General features: G+C 38.3%; 1 protein-coding gene across 1 annotated transcript in view; it reads right to left on the minus strand.

Annotated features, from left to right (window-relative positions):
• The window catches only part of MLIP (muscular LMNA interacting protein), a gene marked incomplete at its 5' end in the record, with an annotated part of 81,213 nt that overhangs the window by 394 nt on the left and 57,096 nt on the right, over nucleotides 1–23,723 (minus strand). The window contains 2 exon segments of the mRNA XM_032184490.1: nucleotides 2,017–2,051; nucleotides 10,223–10,276. Coding sequence (XP_032040381.1) covers nucleotides 2,025–2,051; nucleotides 10,223–10,276 — 81 coding nt within the window.

Here is a 23,723-nt window from a genome sequence, read left to right on the forward strand (position 1 = left end):
TGTATAAGTAGCATGCACCAAGCTCACTTGGTTTTCCTTCTTTATACAACCTGATGTTCTGACTGTTAAATGTAGCTTATATTTTCACAGGAAAAAAAAAAAAAAAAAAAAAAAAAAAGCATGAATAAATATTCAGCCACTTCTCTTGTCTGCCTTTGCAGCAACCTCAGAAAAACTGTTTAAGCGCTTAAATTCTGATGTAGCTGCAACAACCCTAATACTAAATTAAATCCCTCTTTCTGAAACTTAAGGCCCATTTCTTTTCCTCCTACTCTCAGGGAGGATAGAGAAGTGACTAATATCCTTTTATAACACATTATAAAGAGATATAACCTGTTGTGCCTCATCTCTGTCTTTATTTCTTTTCTTCTGTGTGAAGAAACTGAAACCTTTAAATCTTTTCTAAATCTCCCATTTGTTTTCCACACCTCCAGTCTCTCTTTCTAAAATTGCTCAGGACAGAACACAATACTGCAACTGATTCTTCACTAACACTGAACAGAAATGAGTAATTACCTCCATTATACTATAAACACTCCTTTCAGTATTTTCCTTGAATGACATTTTTTATAAGAACATTGCCTCTCCAACTCAGATTCACTTTGTGGTCCCCTGTAATCCTCAGATTCTCTCCTGCCTTATTATTGTCATTCAATTTCTGTCTGTGCTTTTCATTGATACTTGTCTTTAATGAATTTTATAATTTGATTTTCAGCCATCCCTCTAATGTTGATGGTTTTGGATTTTAATCCTGTCTTCCAAACTGCTTGCAGATCTTCCCAAATGGGGATTATCTGCAAATCTAGTAAATTTACTGCCCATTCAAGTGAGCAAGTAGTGAGCAATATTTTATAGTGCTAGAACTTGAAGATGGCATTATGGAAGTCTCAGTGAGATGTTCTCCCATTTTAGCAGCAAATGGTTGTTCTCAAAGTCCAGTTTTCCAATCAGTTGCACATCTACCTTATGTGAACTTAATTTAACTCATTTCTGCTTTGCTTGCTTATGAATGTCATGTGCGACTGTGTCGAAGATGCACTGTATCGACCACATCCCCTATACCTGTTTTGCTGTCAAAAAAGGAAATGAGGTCAACTGGATAGGATTTGTTTCTGACATGTCCCTGTGCAAGTTCTTTTATCTGCTTGCTGTTCTCTAGATGCCTACAAATGGATTGCTTAATACTTTGTTCCAGAATCTTGGAAATAATATTAGGACTGGCTTTTCTATAATTCTTTAGACCTTCATTTCCTTCTTTGTTAGATATGACATTGTTTTTGCCTTTCCCCAGTTTTCTAGGTATTTGTTCATTTTGCTAATTACTAGTCTGAGAAGTAGCTTTGGTTAAGTGTTTAAGGGGGTTTCATTGGGCTGTGCCATCCTGAATACATCCATTTCACCTCAGGATTCCTTAAAGTGTTCTTTTCCTATTATCTCTATGTTCCTGCTCCAAAATTCTTAATAGTAACTGAACTCAATTCTTAGTCATAATTAGTCTTTTTTTTTGTGAAGACTGAAACTGGAAAAGGTATTGAACACTTTAGCCTTTCCTGTATTACCTATTTGCTGACCTTCCAAGTTGAATACTATATTGTGTCAAGTATAACATATTATTTTCAATATGGTATTGTTTAATTATAGCACACTATTCATTTTAATGGTACTATGTGGTTATGCACTCAAATATAAAATAATATTCAACTTATTTCAATATTACCACACAATTTAATCCTAGGCCATACCTCAGTTCTTTCCAACTGTTTGATTGCATCCCACTTACAATTAATTAAATTTTGACTTTAAGCTAAGAAGTGGAATTATTCAGTATTAGTAATTATTAATAGAAAACACTCACCAAAAATAGCCAACTTATTATCCAAACACTAAATTGTGTTGCTAAAGCATCCTACCATCTTTTCAAAGCAAACACATACACAACAATTTATTAAAGTGGTTCTAAAGCTGTAGTTACATATTCTGTGACTGTAGTCAAGTCATAAAAATAGTAATACTCACCACTGTAGCTAAATAGAACCTCTTTCATTGGTGACCTGTATTAAGAACAAAAAAAAGGAAGTGAAAACAAAGTGGAGGAGAGCATAAAAACTGCCATAAAATAACCAGGTACAGGACTACAATTGCTTTGGTGGTGGACAGACAACTTCATTAAACATCTTGTCTTTTAAAAATTTAGTTTTCCTGCACTGTTAATTTATAACTATGCTTATAGGGCTTAGGATGTTTTTCATGCATTGACAGGTTTAAGGAAGCAAATATGTGCATAGCAAATTTCAAAAGGCAAAGCATTACCTTGGCTAAATGCACTTGTTGGGCTTCCAATTCCTTGTATGACCACAGCCCAGGAAGACATGGCATGTGGCCAACTTGGCAGTCACATGGCATTGATATTGTTTTCCCTTACCTTAGAAAGGCTTTCCACACTGTTCAATAGAAGCCTTGTACCCAATGAGGAGCAAGGTGTACTACAGAGGTCAGTATTTGTTTATAATGGATAAATAACTGGTGGGACCACCAGAAAATGTAGTAGTTAACTATTCAAAGTCACCGTTCCAGGTGTCATTTCATTGGAGGCTTAAGTCAATGCTATCTGACAACTCCAGAAGGGACTTGTGTGGTGGAAAAGCATACAAACTCCTGATGTCTGTGGATGTTCCTAACTTGGAGAGCAGACACAGACTGCTAAGCTGAGGGTATGGCTCCTATTCTGGAGCACTTTGCCACGCTGGAGGAATAGGCCAGCAGAAGTTTTGTGAACAAGGCAAATGTGAAGTCTTACATCTAGGTTGGGTGAGTGAACAATCCAGTACAAAGGTAGCTCAGGGACTGACCAGCTGTGCAGTCACACAGAGACCTCAGGGCTAGATGACACCAAACCAAAGGAGGATCTGTACACCTGTGTGGTGAGGAAGGCCAACCTCATATCAGGCTGCATTAATTAGAGCACTGCTATATGCCATTCCCTCATAGGTTGTGAGGGAAGTCATTATTCTCTGACAGGCACTAGCAAGGCTGCATCTAGAACACAGCTTCCATATTTTGGATAGAGTAGAAAAGAGACATCAACCAACCAGAAAAAGCCCAATGGAGAGCAATCAGGATGGTTTGGGGAGTTTCCTGATTTCTGAGAAAGGCATATCATAGAATCATTAAGGTTAGAAAAGACCGCCAAGATCATCTAGTCCAACCATCCCCCCTGCAACTAGCATCACTCACCAAATCATGTCCCTAAGGTCCATGTCCAAACTTTCCTTAAATACCCCCAAGGACCATGACTCCACCACCTCCTTGGGCAACTCGTTCCAATGCCATATGAGGGCACACTAGAGGGCTTGTTTAACTTGAAGAGTAAGTGAAGGGTTATCTGTTCTCCCTCTCCAGCTACTTAAAGAGGATTTAGAGAGAATGCAGGTTTTTATAGTGAAAGGATAAGAGGCACCCAGTAGGAAATTTTAACTGCCCATAAGGAAAAATGTTTTCATCATGAGTGGTGAAACACTGTAACTGATTTTTCTGTGGTTCTATGATTCTAATTATTTATGAATTACATAAGTATTTGCATAATAAAAAATCTTTGTCAAACTACACTTGTGTTCTGACTACATATTCAAAGTAATTTCTTTTCCACTGAAATTACTGTACATTATTCCTGCTATCATTTGAAGGAGACTAAATACAACAGATTTTTCTTAAAGCCAGATAGAATTAGATTAAAATGGCAGTTTAAGTGACATGCTGACATTTCATATTTTCTCCATATCATTTTAAATATAGCCTATGCATTAGTACCCTTTTAGACTTTTTAATGTAAATTCAGCATGTAAGTAATACACTTACTGTAATTCTTTTTATAGAGATCACATTAGAAATAATACCCCATAAATTCAGAATACATTTTCCCTTGTTAATGCTTGGTGATCTAATATGCCCTTTCATGTCAATAAGCTATAACTGAAACTTTTTAGTTAAAGCAAGGAGATATCATTGAAGCTGTCAAAAAGTATTGCCCAAATACCTGTTGCAAATATAAATTTCCCATTGTGAGTATAAAGTATTAAAATTTATAAAGCTTAAAGCATTATAAAGTATAAACTAAATATAAATTATCTCCGCTGATTTTTTTTTTCTCAAAATTTAGAAACTGATGTCATTTGGACCTCCCTTTCTATTTGTAGGTATCAGAAGACTGTAGCTTACTGTTCCTCATTAGTAGCCCATCCATTATGAAATTAAAGAATTTATCCCAGCTAGCACTTGAAATTCTTATTCCCTTAGTAAAAGCAGTAGATGTTCTTACTTGTAATGTTCCTTTGCAATATCATTATATATCCAAATAAATGACACTATAAAGTTAAATGAACTGTTATGATGATATGGAGACAGTCTAGTGCTATGGTCCTTGGTTTGGACAAAATAAACTAAGGGCACTGAGACTATTGATTCAGAGAGGTCTTGTTCATTTTCTTTCAAAATATTTTGGAATATTACAGGTCAAGTCAGAACAGTTATTTTGGAGAAAAGTGACATCACAGGATTTTCTAATTTTCAATATCTGAGAGGTTTTTTTGATTGTATTACTGGTGCCCTTTCCTTTATTTTCTGCTTATTTCCTATATGCTGCTTATAATCTCTATGCCTAGTCTCTGTCTACGCATTGTTTATGAGTAACCAAATACACTCTAATTCCTTGGATAGTTTATAAACCCTGCACATCAGCAGTGCTACAAATTGGTTGGATCTTTGGTTGGATCTCATATAAACCTTTACATAAATTCTTTAGTACAAGGATTCTATCATATAATGGGTGCATTTTCTTCTTATATGTAGAATCTTTTAATGATTAATAGTAATGTTGACCTCTGACCAGGAACATTCCTTATGTAAATAAAGATAAAGAGCAATGTATAACAGAACTTTGGGCCTTATTGACATTTTCATAGAATTCATAATTTCAAAAACTTTTGGTATTAAATTTGATTAAAGCAGAGCCAGGCAGATTGTTTCCCTTATTAAGAAAAAAAAAAAAAAAATGAAAAAGGAAGAAAGGAAGAAAAGACAAAAGGAAGAAGAGAGAAAGAGAGAAAGAGAGAGAGGGAGAGAGAAAGAGAGGGAGAGAGAGAGAGAGGGAGGAAGGAAGGAAGGAAGGAAGGAAGGAAGGAAGGAAGGAAGGAAGGAAAATGGCAAGGGGGAGGAATCTGCACAAAAGTGTCTCAGTGAAATACTGTCTCCTCTGAAGTCAGTGGAATCAGCATTTTCTTATGAGGTCTTTTTATGAATACTGACCTTACATTAAAAATGCTAGGTCTCAATTATTTCCGATTTTTTAGGAATAACAAATAGATGAGAGAGAGTAACAGCTAGAGCAAAAGATTATGTCAACCTAAATTAACTGTACAATAAATTTGAGATTTTGAAAATTATATATGAATGAGGGGAATGAGTATGTACATTTAACACCTGTATACAATGGCTTTTTATAACTCCACAGGGACATATGCCCTATGTTCTCTCTAAATATTCTGACAGTACAGTTCTGAAAGTAATTTTTATGTCAGTCACACACCATAATATGGGCAAACACTAGGTTAAGCCACAGATCATAAGACCATAAGTATTGGAAATTACTGTCATATCTCTTGGTTAGGTTTTACAGGTGTATCCTTCAGATCCCCTCCAACTAAAAAGTGCTGGTTGTAGAGAAGGATTTCACAGGGAGGAAAATCCATTATTTGTTCTCCTGCTTTCACAAGAAAGTAGAAGATCTGATTTGCTTCATGTTACAGAAAGAAGCTGAAGCTGCATGAGGAATAGGATGCTGTTCTTCTAAACACAAAAGCAACGACTTCCAGACTTTTTCCAGTGAATACTTCACTTTGAGGAAAACAATACAAATTATTAAGTACACAGTAGCAACATCTTCCCTTTTCCCTTCTCTCACTCCTTTCATGGAGCCAAGGAAATGCTTATGTTTTACTGAGCCTTTAACCACCGATTCTTTTTCTGGAATTGCATAAATTGCACTGACTTTCTCTCATAGTGTTTTTAGCTCTGAGTGAGGAACACCAAAGGGGAAGAAATTAGCAAGTTGAGCTTACAAGTAATTTTAGATAAAGAAATGGTTAGTAAGGGCAGAGACAGAGAAATATAAAGTTTTTATTGCAGCAGTAAGAGTAACATTGGCCTTATCACTTGACAGAACTATTCCTAATCAGTTCAGCATCCAAACAAGATTTCACTGATAATAAAGGACATTTTAAATTAGGTGGAGCCTTGTGGGTTATATAAGCTTATAAAGTGTAAATTCAGCACAAACTGTTACTAGAGTTAAGATAGGTTCCTTTTAGAAGCTTCACAGAAGAAAAATAAATAAATAAAATAAAAGTCAGAGAAGCTCAGCAAGATGTTAATTGTCTAACTTTATTTTGCAAAGGCATCTTGGGGCTTACTTTGGAAAGATCCACAATATAAACCATAGCAACTCTATTTGAGAGAACCAAGGAGTGGCTCCTGGGAGGCAGAGTAAGGGGAATTGGTGGTGTAGAAACAAGTAGGAAGGGCAAGGAAAAAAAGGAGGCATCTGGAAAGCTGCAGTGAAGATTCAAACAAACAAACAAACAAAAAAGATGAAGTAACTAAGTCCCTGGATCCCTGACCAGAGAGGCTGGGGATGCACATGAGAAAAAAGAGGCTACATTCATGTCTCACATTCTTCTGGTGCTGAACCTGCATTCTCCTGGTGCCTGTTGATCCACCCAACAGGTGAGATGTCTACCTTTTTTCTTTATCTTAACTTTTCCACAGCAGAAACCAAGATGAACTGTAAGAATATATTGACAGGCTCTGTCAACAAACTCAGAAGTCAGGCAAACCTTCTGCTTCCAATATATGAAGGTCTTGCACTCAAAACTCCATCAATATTTTGAAAAACTACTCGAAAGTCACACATTTTGTAGCAATTATTGGCAAACATCCATTTAATTTATTTAAATGCCCGTTTTGATGCTTTTAGCAAGACTAGAATCTAATTTTAAAATAAGAAAATAAAAATAATGTGTTAACAAAAATGCAATTATCATTCTTATGTGTATTATTAAATCCATCTAAAAACTTGTGATTTAATTGTGAGAATGTACCCAGTAGCAGTAGTAAAAATTAATTCCTGTGTCATAGCTGTACTCATACTGCTCTTATTCATAGTAAGTGATGCGTTTTTATGTAAATATCTAAAATAATGTAGAAAATGTCTTTTAATTAAGGATATTCATTATATTCTAAAGTCTGCAGTAAATAATCTGATAGTTAATTAAATTATATGTGTTGATTTCAATATTGAGACAATAATTCAGATTCATGTTCATGATCCTGTTAGGAAAAATAAATAAATAAATAAATAAACTCATTGTTTGTCCCATTGTCTAAACCTTTTTAATTTTATATGCTCTGTCTCAAGAGAAAAGTAAGAATGTGTAGCAGATCAGATTTTCACTTCAGATTTCTTTGAGTGAATTATCTATGATAACCACTGTGGTCCTAGAGAGTAAAGATGTGAAAGTAGTAAGGAATCAGTCACTGAATATAAATTTCAGGAAGATTTGTGTTCTCCTTCAAAGTCAAATAAAACTGGCACTGAATTTTGATGTTGGGCAAGCTACCTCTTTGCATGCTGTCTGAAGGTTTCTTGACAGTCCTTTATAAAATTCTCAACAACTAATTGTCCTAAGAGATTCTGGCAGTTCTTGCATCTGGAGTTTAAAACAGAAGCTATACCAGCGACCAGAAATTGGGGAATGTATGATTTAAATCACAGAATCACAGAATTGTCTAGGTTGGAAAAGACCTTGAGATTATCGAGTCCAACCTCTGACCTAACACTAACAAGTCCTCCACTAAATCATATCACTAAGTTCAACATTTAAACATCTTTTAAAGACCTCCAGGGATGGTGACTCCACCACTTCCCTGGGTAGCCCATTCCAATGCCTCACAACCCTCTCAGTAAAGAAGTTCTTCCTAATATCCAACCTAAAACACCCCTGGTGTAACTTTAGCCTGTTTCCCCTCATCCTGTCACCAGGCACGTGGGAGAACCCCCACCTCGCTACAGCCTCCTATAATGTATTTATAAAGAGCAATAAGGTCGCCCCTGAGCCTTCTCTTCTCCAGGCTGAACACAGCTCCCTCAGCCGCTCCTCATAAGACTTGTTTTCTAGACCCTTCACCAGCTTCATTGCCCTTCTCTGGACACCCTTGAGCACCTCAATGTTTTTCTTGTAGTGAGGGGCCCAAAACCGAACACAGTACTTGAGGTGCGGCCTCACCCGAGCCAAGTACAAGGGGACAATCACTTGCCTGGTCCTGCTGACCACACTCTTTCTGATACAAGCCAGGATGCTGTTGACCTTCTTGGCCACCTGAGCACACTGCTGGCTCATATTCAGCTGACTATCAACCAATACTCCCAGGTCCTTCTCCGCCTGGCAGCTTTCCACCCACTCAGCTCCCAGCCTGTAGCTCTGGTTATTGTGCCCCAGGTGCAGGACCCAGCACTTGGCCTTGTTGAACTTCATACAGTTGACCTTAGCCCATTGGTCCAGCCTATCCAGATCCTCCTGCAGAGCCTTCCTACCCTCAAGCAGATCGACACATGCACCTAACTTGGTGTCATCTGCAAATTTACTGAGGGTGCACTCGATCCCCTCATCCAGATCATCGATAAAGATATTAAAGAGGACTGGCCCCAGTACCGAGCCCTGGGGAACGTCACTAGTGACCACCCTCCAACTGGATTTGACGCCATTAACCACAACTCTTTGGGCCGGGCTATCCAGCCAGTTTTTAACCCAATGAAGCGTGCGTCAGTCAGTGAACAGCCAGTTTCTTGAGGAGAATGTTGTGGGAAGCAGTGTCAAAAGCCTTGCTGAAGTCAAGGTAGGCCACATCCAGAGCCTTTCCCTCATCCACTAAGTGCATCACTTTGTCATGGAAGATCAGGTTCGTCAAGCAGGACCTGCCTTTCATAAACCCATGCTGACTGGGCCTGATCACCTGGCTGCCCTGAAAGTGCCACGTGATGACACTCAAGATAATCTGCTCCATGAGTTTCCCTGGCACTGAGGTCAAACTGACAGGCCTATAGTTCTCTGGGTCTACCCTCCGGTCCTTCTTGTAGATGGGCATTTTGCTAGCCGCCAATCGACTGGGACCTCCCCTGATAACCAGGACTGTTGATAAATGATGGATAGTGGCTTGGCCAGCTCCTCCGCCAGTTCTCTCAGCATCCTCGGGTGGATCCCATCTGGCCCCATCAACTTCTGTACATCCAAGTGCCGTAGCAGGTCGCCAACCATTTCCTTATGGATAGTGAGGGCCACATTCTGCTCCCCATCCCCTTCCACTAGTTCAGGGTACTGGGTATCCAGAGAGCAACTGGTTTCGCCGCTAAAGACTGAGGCATAGAAGGCATTAAGCACCTCAGCCTTTTCCTCATCTTTTGTAACTAAGTTTCCCCCTGCATCCAGTAAAGGATGGAGATTCTCCTTAGTCCTCCATTTTGCATTGATGTATTTGTAAAAACATTTTTTGTTGTCTTTGACGACAGTCATCAGATTGAGCTCTAGATGAGCTTTGGCCTTTCTAATTTTGTCCCTGCACAGCCTCGCAACATCCTTATAGTCCTCCCGAGTGGCCCGCCCTCTTTTCCAAAGACTATAAACCCTCTTTTTTCTCCTAAACTCAAGCCACAATTCTCTGTTCAGCCAAGCTGGTCATCTTCCGTGCCGGCTCGTCTTTGGGCATGTGGGGACAGACCACTCCTATGCCATTAGGGTTTCCTTCTTGAAGAGTGCCCAGCCTTCCTGGACTCCTCTGCCCTTCAGAACCCTTGGGGCTTACTTTTTTAACAAATCCCACTTGATATCATCCCAGCAGCACACACCAGAAACCTGAAATGTTAGTGTTAATTCAAATTCACACAAACAGCACAGCCTCCAAAACAACTCTTTTTTTTTTTTTTTTCTTTCTTTCTTTCTTTCTTTCTTTCTTTTTAATCATTAAGAATAATTAATGTTTATCTAGCTCATGCACTGGACAAGAGCAGGTTTGTGAGCTCAGCACATTTTTGCTCATCAACTCATACATATGTTACATAAATAAATTATTAAGCTAGCATCCAAATGCATAAACCCATTAAATGTCAACTGATTACCTCCTTAGAGCTGAGTGTTTCATTTTCTGGAATAGGCACTATGGGATGACTGGGCTGCCAAGCCAAAATGTCACGGGATGGAGGGAGCATGAGGTTAAAAAAGGGAAAAGAAAATTAGTTATCAGTTCAATTTCTGTATAAAATATCACACAATTTTAACAATGAAAGACAGTACCCTCAGTCATGCAAAGGACAGCAATGTAATGAGTTCCTACTCGCATTCAACAGTATCTGTATGTTTACTGCTCCTGTCTATTTCAAGGTATGGCCTGCTTTCTGTTATATCATATTCCCATAATTAAAAGGGTGGGGAAAGATAAATCACTTTCCAATTTAAAAGAGTCATCTCAAGTCAAAATCACAGCAAGGGCATCTGCCTTACAATGCATTCAGTATGAGATAATGCACATAAAGTTAGTTAAAACTGAAGTCATATTTCTATCACTTTGAGTAAGTCTTCTTAAATCACATCTAAAGGACCTCTCCTTAATCTTACATTTCAGATACATAAATCATGAAAACATTTAATTAAAATAAATAAATAAAGAACTGTATAACAGTAATTAGTATGTGCAGAAAGGACTTTATAATTTTCCAGTGTGTTTTGAGTACTATAGGATTTGCATCTGAGTAATGAAGTTTGATGGATGATATTCAAATGAAGAACCATATCAATTTCAATAAGATTTGAAGAGAATACAGGATAAGACAGAACGTATATAGCAATATTAAGATCACAAGTTTGTGAAGTTTTCATATTCAGCATCCTCTTTAGAGCAAAGGTCATGGAAACTATTGGAGCTTTGGTATTTTAGAATTGTAGAAAGATAAGGTTGGAAGAAGCCTTCAAAGTTCAATGTGTCAACAGCACTACTTTGTTTTGTTACTTAGAACAAATAATACATTAGCAGATGATGCATTTCTTAAAAAAATACTGGTCTTGCCCTAGAAAATTAACTTTGATTCTGAGCTTCTTAAGGTGTAAAGCTGATCTGGCAATCTAACTCTATAAAAAAAAGTGTGACATTGAAGTGGCACATACTGTTTATAATTACGTTTGGATCTGTTCTATATTGCCAGACTTTGTCATACTTTTGTCATACTTTTGAAAATTCACCCTGCTTCATTTTCAAGGAATCAGGAGCCAAGTCTATAGCAACAGCAGCAATTTTTAATCATTTAACATTTTTCTCTTCTTTTTCCCTTCCTCAAAATGGAAAGGCATATTAATAACTTTAGGCAATACGTTTATTTAACGTATTTATTTTATAAATTTAGGCAAGGAAATAATTTTAGACAAAGGAAAGTTAAGGAAGGGGTAAGGGAACTAGGTGTCAGCAGCAACATCCCTCCCTCTACCACAGACCTGATTCCTGATTTCATCTGGCACAATGACCAAGGCAGCCCACAGACCTTGCACCACCCTACTGCTGCAGCACAGCTCTTTACAACACAGGAGATGTTTAACAGCTGACACAGGAGACAGAAGTTCGATTTCCAAACCCAGAATCCTGCAGCTACAGAGGTTAGACAATCCTTGATGATATACAGGGACAAAATTCTAGCAACATCTGCAGTGTATTAACAAACTTATTTCATTTAAATGAACCCTGTTTTGAATTACTTATTGTCTCACCAGAATTTGGTATTTATGTATTCCAGAAAAAAATAAGAATCACCAAAAGAACACAGGAGGTATTGATCATGTTCTGTTTATTTTCTAATGTGCATTTAAGCCCTCTGAGAAGCAGGACTTCCACTACTAGGGTAAGGAAACCTACATAGTTAGGTAGTGAACTGAGAATACAGCAACTCTTTTTCTCAAATTGCTCATGCATCCAATCAATGAAAAATGCACTTTTATTGTATTATCTAGTCCTAGACTTTCTTGCTGGTACTCATTGCCTACTGTACTTACCTGAAATTCCTACTGATTCTGCCTTGCTTTGTTCCTTGAGTATGAGGTATGAGGTCTTGAGTCCCTCCTTAGGCCTGACAAATAATAATCTTTTTTTTTTTTTTTTTTCCTCCAAAATGTATCTTTGTTTTATTTTGATAGCATAATGATTGCAAATAACAGTCCCTATGAAGACAGAAAGTTATCTATATTTTCTGGACAGACACTGTCAATACTGATTACTTCGCAGAGATTTAATTGAACGAAAAGACGTGAGAGGACTTCAAGGACTTCACTGATTAATGCCAGGAAGAAAAGTTAATGCAGAAGTTAAGCTGTAGCAAAAAAAATGAATAACATACAATTTTCTGAAGTCTGCTCTCACAAGTCTTCTCTCATGTAAAAACCTTGAAGAATTATTGCAGAAGAGTGCATACTAGTCAGATGTCTGAAGGCCTGGTTTTGCCATGACATGGGGTCTAGAAAGTCACAGCTATCTAGATTTATAAATGACTTTCAGTAGTCCTTGAGTGAATATGGAGAACATCAAAAAAGTACTACATCCCGTCTGGTAAAATAACACTTAGACTTGCAGGTCCCTAAAAGGAGGGTGTTGCTTTTTTCCCTGTAATCATATAGCTCTATCTCGGCCAGATGTGAAGGAGATGAGTGCTTTGGCCTGGGTGAGTTCATCCTAACAACCTGAAAGCCTATTCCTGTCTTATTTCCATAACCTGTCGATGTAATGTGAAACATGTCAGCCTTCTGTGGAACAGGCCCCATGCTTTTTCTCCACAGTTTAGCCAAGAGGCCACAAAGTCTTATCCTTTCCTCTCTGATTTGTCTTCATGATTTTTGTGTTCTCGAGTGCCACTACAAGCAGGATAGAAAATGGTGTCCCAGTGCACTTGCTTTCTGCAGCTCCATGTGTAAGTACTTGATTCTTTTGGAAGAAAGTGAGAGAAGTTTGAACTTCTGCAAGCTGTGATGGGCACTATACTTGGTTATTTCAGGTGTCTGGGCAAGTGCTAAAGCAGGGTATTGGCACCTGTTTCTTGTTCTCTCTGCATGGTAGTCAGCCTAAGGTGTTCAGAGGACACTTAACAGGACATACAGCCTAACTCATTAAACTCAGCCTTGTACCTGGATCACAGTACAACATACAGACTTAAGTCTGGGAAAGAAATCCTCAGAATATGAAGGTCATTTCTCTGCAAAGATGAGCTATCAAACACATAGTACCAGAAAATCAGCTTAAAAGTAGCAGAAATGCAAGGTAGGCAGAACAAGTTGGGATTAATTGTTCCTTACTAGACTTTGTGTGACTATCATCCCTCAGAGTCATAGAGGAATGTGCCCATGTCCACAAGATCTGAAGTGTGAATGTAATTTGGACTCTGTACTTTTTACTGGTTTGTTGTCTTCATGAGACCTCATCCTGTTCTGTCACTGGCAATCTTCCATCCCCAGGTCAAAGCAGCTGGCAGGGAGCCTTATTTGTTTTCCTACGAATTTAGAAGAATTGCGTCTGTTTATGTTGGACGATGCTCGTAATGCTTTTATAATCTCTGTTCTTGATTCTTTGACCAGTTATAAAATTCTATATTATTCTTATAAAGTTGATTAATGATTCAAAATTTTTCTGAGTCTCACACAGTTTTCTGGTGAAGTGACACTTGATTATTTCTAAGAACAGTGAAAGAGCAAACTAAACAAATCTGTGTTTGTAGCTGTGAAAATTGTACTGAAGAGATTAGAATATCCTCACAATATATAAGTATTTACAGCATTTAAGTTCAAAGAGAAATTACCTACCTGGCCAAAATAACCTTGTAAAGACTCGGCCAACGCTTAGAAAAGAGGCAGTTATATAACATCTTAGTTAGACCTTTGTTCATTTAGTTCTGTAGAGTAATCAGCAAAACATATTTGCCTTTAAAAGGTCAATTTACTTTTATTGTGCTATGAATCACAGCTGCCTCAACTAATATAAAGCTTTCTGAAGTGTTCTCAATATAAGACCTTTTTCACAAGTCTAAGTCACTCTCTAGAGGATCTACAACCTTTGATAATTGAGACACAGGTTTAAAACTCTTTGGAACAAGAGGTAATATGCATAAGAAATAAGAATGTTTCCAATAAAGTAGCCAGAAAACATTCACTTTTATACCATTCTTTCAAAATACTCCATTAAATCTTTAATCATAGAATGGTTTAGATTGGAAGGCACCTTAAAAACCATCTAGTTCCAGCCTCCCCACCATGTGAAGGCCACCTCCTACTAGACCAGGTAGCTCAAAGCCTCATCCAACCTGGCCTTGAACACTTCCAGGGATTTGGGCATCCACAATTTCTGTGGGAAACCTGCTCCAGTGCCTCACCACCGTCTGAGTAAAGAATTTCTTCCTAATATCTAATCTAAACCTACTATCTTTTAGTTTAAAGACATTCCCACTTCTTCTATCACTCCACTTCCTGACAAAGAGTCTCTCCCCAGCTTTCTCCTAGGTACCGAAAGGCTGCTATCAGGTCTCCCCAGAGCCTTCTATTCTCCAGGCAGAACAACCCCAGATCTCTCAGCTTGTCCTCATAGGAGAGATGCTCCGGACCTTTGATCATCTTTGTGGTCCTGCTCTGGACTTGCTCTGATAGGTCCATGTCCTTCTTGTGCTGGGGGCCCCTGAGCTGAACACAGCAGTTCAAGTGAGGTCTCACAAGAACACAGTAGAGTGGGACAAACACCTCCCTTGATCTGTTGTCCATTCTTCTTCTGATGCAGCCCAGGATACAGTTGGCTGTCTGGGCTGCAAGAGCACATTGCCAGATTATGTTGAGCTTCTTGTCAACCAACAATCCCAGATCCTTCTCATTAGGCTTGCTCCCAATCCACGCTCTCTGCCTAGCCAGTATTTTTGCTTGGGATTGCCTTGGCCCAAATACAGGACCTTGCTCTTGGCCTTATTGAACTTCATGAGGTTCACACAGGCCCACCTCTCAAGCCTGTTCAGGTCCCTCTGGATGGCCCCTTTGTAGAATGCCATAAGATTTGTCAGGCGTAATCTGCCCTTAGTGAAGCCATGTTGGCTGTCATCAATCACCTCCTTGTTTTTCATGTGCTTTAGCAGAGTTTCCAGGAATATCTGCTCCATGATCTAGCCAGACACAGAGGTGAGACTGACTGGCCTGCAGGTCCCCAGGTTTTACTTTTTTCCCTTTTTAAACACTGGGGTTATGTTTCCCGTCTTACAGTCACTGGAAACTTCACCAGACTGCCACAACTTCTCAAATGATGGATAGTGGCTTAGTAACTTCATCTGCCAGTTCCCTCAGGACACCCAGATGCATCTCATCAGACCCCATGGACTTTGCAAGTTTAGGTTCCTTAGCTGGTCTCAAACCTGATCTTCTCATACAGTGGGAAGTTCATCATTCATCCCGTCCCTGCCTTTGCCTTCTGAGTCTTGGACTATGAGGCTACAGCTCTTGCTGGTGGAGACTGAGGCAAAAAAAGCAATGAATACCTCAGCCTTCTTCATATCCTGGGTAACCAGGTCTCCCATTTCCTTCTGGAGAGGGCTCAGTGTACCTATAGAAGCCTTTCTTGTTGCCCTTGATATCCCTGGCAAAATTTAATTCTAATAGGGCTTATAGGGCTTTAGCTTTCCACTAACACTAATCCACACTGACAGTAAATTAGGTATTCAAGACTCTTTTAAATATAGTCATTCTTTCTCACTAGGAAAAATGACTAATTTCTTATTATTTCAGGGACTAAACATGCTTATTTATACAGGCATAACCAGCAAACACTTTTATAAAACTGTTTTCTGGATAACCACTTTTTCTGAGTACAAGTGTATGAAATCCAGAGTACCAATAAATGGTATACACCAGCAGAGTATACATCAAGAGGTATACCTCAAAAGAGGTATACATCAGCAGAGCAAGAACTACACTCAACTAAAGAGAGAGAAAATAAATAATGGAAACAGACAATTTATAATTATGATGTATGCAGTTTTTCTGAAATGACACTATAAAATCACATTCAAAGATTCAGTCAGTTAAGCAACCAATTCTTTTGCAACTTTCATCTCTCTGCAAGGAAATATAAAGTAGAAGTGGTGATTGTAACAAAGATTAATATTGTGCCTTCAGCCAGGTATGCAGTAGAGCATACTGATTAAATTGCAAACCATTACTATACACAACTGCATTTTTGCTTTTTTAACTCAAAGATTTCCAAACTCTTTCCAGATAGCAGTAAGGACATGCACAACAGGGACAAATAATGCAGACACTGTTCCCTGGCAGGTTCTCCAAGGATAGAGCCCTGGAGAGGCACCAGAGCAAAGTGCAATGGAAAGATTTGCATCTGAATAAGTAGAGGCTACAGGAACTATAAGTCTTAGTGGTGGAGATTGTTTGTCTCAGAGGTAAGTAAAGCTGGTAGGGAACTGGTGAAAACACACAGAGGCCCAGAAGTGCATCAGTTTTCCTTGGGCTGCCCTTTCCCAGGCCAGGTTCAACTTCTCATGCAAGGCTAGTCCAAGAGGGAAATGGTTGAGGAATTTCTGACATTATTTTTCAATGAAAGAGGGCTAGCAACAAGAAAACAAAGCTTTCTGTAAACAATGTGATTTCTTTTGCAGATTTAATTACTCACTTAGAAAATAAAAATTGTTTCAAAATAATAAATCCTGACCATAACTGGAATATTGTGATTTCTGACCAAAATGTTTCATTTTGGATAACTTCCATGAAATATTAAAGTGGATTTCACCAACATTGTGTTTTGTGGAAATTATGGGAAGAGTCTCCACTTTCTACTGTGGGATAATTGAGTTCTGCAGCTCCTTGCAGGGATAACTTCACTAAAGGTGATGATAGGAGCTGGTTGCCAGGCAGGGTACCAGGCCAATACGGAAGACCTGAGGAATCGTATGGAAGACATGAGAATCCTAACCTACACAAGAAATGGAGTAAGGCAGCAGAGGAGACAAGAAGTTTCTAATCACACAGCTTAGTGTTATCTGCTTTGGATTAGTTCACATAACCCCACTGATGCATTTTGATTTAAGGAGTATTTAAATTTGTTTTCAAAATTTCATTTGTAATGGAAACAAAACAAATATTTCAGAATTTCCAGCAACACGAACATTTGAAATTTTCTCAGTATATTGACTGTGACCTATTTGTGAACTGACAGAAATCAAGTCATTGCTTAGCAATGACTTGAAGCATCCATTTGATGGATGCTTCCATGCCTCAGGAAGGAGGTCACTGCTCATTGAATCAGAACAGCTGAAGAACTTTAAACATCACTACTTTCAAATTCCAGGCAAAAGCGTGAAATTAAATGGATTTCAGAGCTGACTTTCCTCCATCACATTTACTTCCCAGACTAGATGCATAATTGAACAAGTCCTGTTCCCTGATTGACTTTCCAATGCAACAAAGATTTTTGACCTTAGGTGCTTTAAATCCAAGCCCCAAACTTTGACTGAATCTTCATGAGTATATATGTGTAACTCTCAACAAACATATTAAAATTTGTATTAAGATCATATTTGCCCTAACTATGAAAATGATAGACACTCTTTACATATGGAGAAAAACAAAAAAACAAACAAACAAACAAAAAGCAAGTATTATAACTTACAATTTATTATATATGATCTCTTTATCAAAGTTCAAAATTTTTTTTCAAACAAACAAACAAAAATAAAACACTAATGCCTTGATATTCATAACATCTCTGAAACACAGGTAAATACCATCTTCCTTATACCAAGTAAGTACATACTTACCAAAGTACATACTCACCAAAACTAATTTTATTATACTTTTTTTTAAACATAACTGGAAGTGGAGTTAATTAAGGCCATATTTCAGAGTACACATTATATCGATACCTGCAATAAAAGTTAAGTGAATTCTAATTGCACCAATTTTTCCTTTAAAATGTAAAGTTTCCAAAGGTTCATCAGCTTTTGATGTTTTTACTTTTTCTCAATGCCTCAGAAGAGTTATTTACAATCTGAAAAATCAGCAGGAAATTCTCTAGAAACATCTGTGTTCAGTGAGGTCTAAAATACAATTTTCTCTAAAGCTCTGAGTGTTTTGGAGTAGCTTCCATTTGTTATGTGTTTGTTTGTTTGTTTGCTTTTCCTTTTGTGTCTGTGTTTGAATCCACATGCTTTATGACTGGTCTTCACTGCCTTTGATTAAAAGTGTATAATTATCATTTGTTTACCCACTGAGTCTTGTTTGATATTTTTCACACAAATTTACTTCTGTTCTTTTTATATTCTTGTATTGTTTTTATTACTATCTTACAAGAAAAGACATGGCCCCAGGTTGCAGTTCCCATTTGCAAAGTATTTATAGAGATTATTTTTAACAATCCCATTTTGCTGGTTTCAGATTCCTATGGATATGGAGTTGTATCCAGTCCCAAATTCAACCTTCGCTTAGGCTCTTAGCATCAGGAGCAGCCCCCAGGCTGTGGCAAGTTTGTCCCCATCACCACAGGGCTTGTCATAGAATTAATTCCTTTCAAAAACCAACATTAGAAGCAGATGTTAAGAGTGTTGTGGTACTTGAGTTTCCTTCTCTTGTTGTCCTAAAATGTATTAATCTGAAGATACAGAAGGCTAAGATAAAGATTTCTCAGAAAACAGTTGCAAGCTAGGGCCAGATTTTCTCTTATATTTGATAATATTGTATGTGTTAAAAATGTCTTCCTGAAATCTACTTTGCAGAAAACTATACACAATCATCCTAGAATGCCAGACATAAGTCCGAACTCAAGTTTGAAATTATGTGGAAACTTCTAGGAATTAAGACAAAGTATTATAATGCACATTTTGGTGTTTGAGAATGTTTTAGGCTAATCCAGCAGAGGCTGTCTGTGTAAACATGAAGGCAGAAAGAAACAGAAGTAGCTGTGTGTTCCAAGAGGAAGTCTGTACACTTCTAGGCACAGCATTCCCTGTGCAAATTTTGATTTCTAAGTATGGACAGGGCCTGCTGGGGTTTGATCCTACTGTGTTCATGAAAACAGTGTTTTTTCATGTGTGTTTTCTAAATCAACAGACTTACACCAAAGAAATACCAGGCTTCTACCGTTAACAGCTTCCCCTAGTGGAAATAAAGACAGACAGGCTTTCAAAATTACCTCACTGCCCTGGCCAAAAGGAGTGATGCAGAAATTGATTTTTTTTTTCCCCTTTGGAAGAGCCGTCTCTGCAGGAGTGGGGAGTGGATAGCAGAACTCTTTCCAGAGACTAAGACATCTCCATATTAAGTGCATGCTGCTGTGGCTCCTGTTGAGCCTAAACTACCTCCCTGTTCTGTTGCTAATCTGATGGCTTCAAAGAAAGCAATTGATTACCAAGTTAAGATACTTCTAAAGTGCTTTAGTTTAAATGCTTTTCTTTGAAGATGTGCTGAGCAAGAACTCCAGAGGCATTTTCTGGAGACATTATCAAACTAAGTCCAAAGTAATAGAAATGTCACCTAAGCATGATATGATTAAAATGGCTCACTAAGCCCAAGGAATGCAATAAAAGAATATACAAAGGAGAGACAGCAATATAAAACATTAATACTTTCCCAGCTAGGAGGTCCAGTTTGTAGCAGAGCAATAATTAACTAGCTTGTTTGCTTCTGATTTTCTTTTCCTATACTAAAGCAATTGTTCTCAGCACAGATAGTAGAAGGATGATCAACCACAACATACTTAACACAAGTACAGATGTGGAAATTCAGCATTTAAATATCAAAGTTCAAAATAGAGAAAGAAATTCACTTCTGGAAATAAAAGCAGCTGGGATGATGTCTGGGAGAAAAGTGCTTTTCCATGGCAACCCTGAAAGGCTGCTGCATTCACAGAATGTCAATTCCCACTATGCAACTATTAATCAAATACAAACTCCAGTGAGTAGGAGATTGGATGGTGAAGTAAACACCACTGATTTAATTAAAAAAAAAAAAAAAAAAAAAAAAATCCTTTTAAATATTCTGCTTACATGTGAGCCTGAAGACCTGAAAATGATTATGGAAGGCTGACCCTTCCAACATGACAATACTCAGTGATTTCAATAAAACTCCATTTAGGCCCAGGAAAAGCAATGAAATTGTCTTGAGCCCAGACTCATATATTAAAGAAAATTAGTCCTCTGCAAGACTGGTCCTGTGACCTCTTCTCATGTGTCTGATAAGGTACAAAAATGGCCATTTTTTAACATTTCCCATGCCTCTTTAAAAAACATTTTCCTTCCAACCCATTTTCAAGACAGTGTTGCTAAACAACATTTAAACAACGGGGAGACTTTTGGAGAGACATACATGAACTGTGTACTCATCCCTTGCTGACAGAAACAGAAAAGGGAGTTTGAAAGTCAAGAGGTACAAAGAGGCAGTCTTTCATTATGAGAGCTGCATACCACAGACCCCATCCCCATCCCTGCCTTTTCACTAGGACAGTTATCATAGAATTATAGAATATCCTGAGTTGGAAGGGACCCTTAAGGATCATCAAGTCCAACTCTTGACACCGCACAAGTCTATCCAAAAGTTCAGACCATGTGCCTAAGTTCACAGTCCAATCTCTCTTCTAAATTCAGACAGGCTCGGTGCAGTGACCACTTCCCTGGGGAGCCTGTTCCAGTGTGCAACCACCCTCTCTGTGAAGAACCCCCTCCTGACGTCCAGCCTAAATTTCCCCTGCCTCAGCTTAACCCCGTTCCCGTGGGTCCTGTCACTAGTGTTAATGGAGAAAAGGTCTCCTGCCTCTCGACACCCCCTTACGAGGAAGTTGTAGACTGTGATGAGGTCTCCCCTCAGCCTCCTCTTCTCCAGGCTGAACAGGCCCAGTGACCTCAGCCGTTCCTCGTACGTCTTCCCCTCCAGGCCTTTCACCATCTTCATAGCCCTCCTCTGGACACTTTCCAACAGTTTCATGTCCTTTTTATACTGTGGTGCCCAGAACTGCACACAGTACTCGAGGTGAGGCCGCACCAGCGCAGAGTAGAGCGGGACAATCACCTCCCTTGACCTACTAGCGATGCCGTGCTTGATGCACCCCAGGATACGATTGGCCCTCCTGGCTGCCAGGGCACATTGCTGGCTCATATTCAACTTGCTGTCTACCACGACCCCCAGATCCCTCTCTTCTAGGCTGCTCTCCAGTTCATTGCCTTCTACTTCAAAATGACTACCAGCACCCAAAATCTCTGCCCTGGGCTCTCCGCCCTGACAGATATTTATGGCAGTAGTGCCTTCATGTTCTTCTGAGCTTCTACAGCTGACCTGATGGCTAGAAAAGAAACAAACATCTCTTTTCTCTTAACAGAGTAGATGGCTCTGGTAGAGCCTGCAGGAGAAGGGACTGGGGCTGATCCCCTTCAAAGGATCAACAATGGGAATTGACACCTGGAAAATGGAAGCTCATGTTCATCAAGCCACATGCTGTCCTGATTTCTTCCACCCAACACAGTCCTCTGTTAAAGGCTTAGGGACTGCCAGAGGAATCAAATTTTGAAATCATGGGTCTAAACGGCTCAGGCTCTCTGTCACTACAAGAGTTGCAGTCTCATGCACCTTTCAGAGCTATTTTATTCCAATGAAAGAGAAAAGGAACTTATATATATATATCATATATATATAAAGATCAACTCATGTAACTATTTTATTCCAGAAGATACCATAACAGGACTCCTGTTTGCTTTAATTGGTCTTTTAAGTAAGAGAAAAAGACACAGTCACCCACAGTCCATCATAGTAGTATGTCCAGTGGTAACCGTGTCAAAGCTGTCACTTTTCAAGACCAAGGAGTGTAGAAATCCTGTCAGAGCTATCTTTCAGCTTCATCTGTGTAATTTCATCAGCTATAAAGATGCAGGTACATGGTGGGTCTTCAAACAAAAAGAGCTCGGTGCTGGGTATAATCTGTCTGAACAACAGCACAGTACCCTTTCAGTACAGCATTTCAGATAGTCAGCTGCTATTATTTTACACCCTGAGACAACAAACGAAATGATACCGATTATAGGAGACTCACCATATTCTACCCTCCCTCATACAAGTAGCAGAAGGTTATCATTCTGTTTTGTTGTTGCTGTTTAGTTTAGTTTAGTTTGTTGTTTGTTCTTTTAATAAAAAAAAAAATAAAAAATAAAAAAAATCTGAGCAAATATTTGTATAAGGTAATTTTCAAGTGAAAGTGCAGATGGAAATTATCAAGTCTACTCACCCTCACATCCTATCCATTGTCAATAGTATATTTACAACATATTTTAAATGTACGAAAGAATTCATTGCAGTGAACTTTGCCCTCTAGTGGAAGATGGAGCAAAATACAACACATTGCTAGCAATACAACTGCCTTCTTAGTACTCTTGGACGGTTCATTGAGATAAAACTTTAATTATGTTTACATACAGAAATTAGACTAATGTGTATATACATCTGGACACGGAGCATGTTTTTACTGGATGGCTGGAGTATCATACAATCACAGAATATGCTGAGTTGGATGTGACCCACAAGGATCATGGAGTCCAAGTCATGGCAAGTCATGGCTCATATTATCCCTTAACCCAAAGGATGATGACTGGAAAGGGGGGACCCTAAGAAATCTGCAGATACGACAGTCCAGGTTTAGTAGAGAATAAAAATAAATTTCTTAAATATTTATGCCTTTTACATAACAGGTCTAATAAGTTTAAGTTTCAATAGCTGATACGCTGTCTACTGTGCTAAGTTTTCTATTACTATTTGTATTTCTATTATTATTACTATTTCTATTTCTATTTGTAACAAACTAAACTTTTTTTTTTTTTTTTTTTTTTTAATGGATAGCTCAAACCTTTGTGTGGTACAGGAGACAGGGTCACTGCATGTTTTTTATCCACATATATTGACTCATGTTAAAAATCAGTCATGTGAATAACACCAAAATCAAACTTCCTTTGATCACCAAGGAACATTAATGCTGTAGACCAAAACAGAACCATTAAAAATATTTTTAAATGGTGAATAGTTCCTGCTTGTGTAAATACAAATCTGTTTCTATTAAACAAGTCCAATATTAAAATATGATTATTCTGTTTCCTAAACCATTGGGCCACACCCACTTGGAGGGTGACATTAATTTAGAAATGCAATGCTGAAGCTATTTACTAGCATATTTTATTTTCACTAATAATGGTTAATTTTATAGGTTCCCATGGGTTTTCACTAAATCTAAAAGCTAGGAACCTAATTCACTTACATAAGACGGATGATGATTGGAAGTTAATCAGAAGCCCAAATATGTGAACTTTTTTGCATGAATCCTCAGAGCAAGTCAGTGTTAGGGCCTCATCTAAAACACAGAACTCCCAGTTAACTTGCCAACAATAACATAACCATTCAAAATGTCACTGCTACAAAAAAAAACAAAAAAAAAAACAACAACAAAAAAAAACAAAAACAAACAAAAAAAAAAAAAAAACAAGTTAAATTAAAGGAACATCTGAGCTTTTCTTTAATAGAATATAGCACTCAGTGAATTATAGGCTATGGATGATTGGATGATGATGCTCAACCCTGGAAAGT

The sequence above is a fragment of the Aythya fuligula genome, chromosome 3 (assembly GCF_009819795.1).
Source record: "Aythya fuligula isolate bAytFul2 chromosome 3, bAytFul2.pri, whole genome shotgun sequence".
Lineage (NCBI taxonomy): Eukaryota > Metazoa > Chordata > Aves > Anseriformes > Anatidae > Aythya > Aythya fuligula.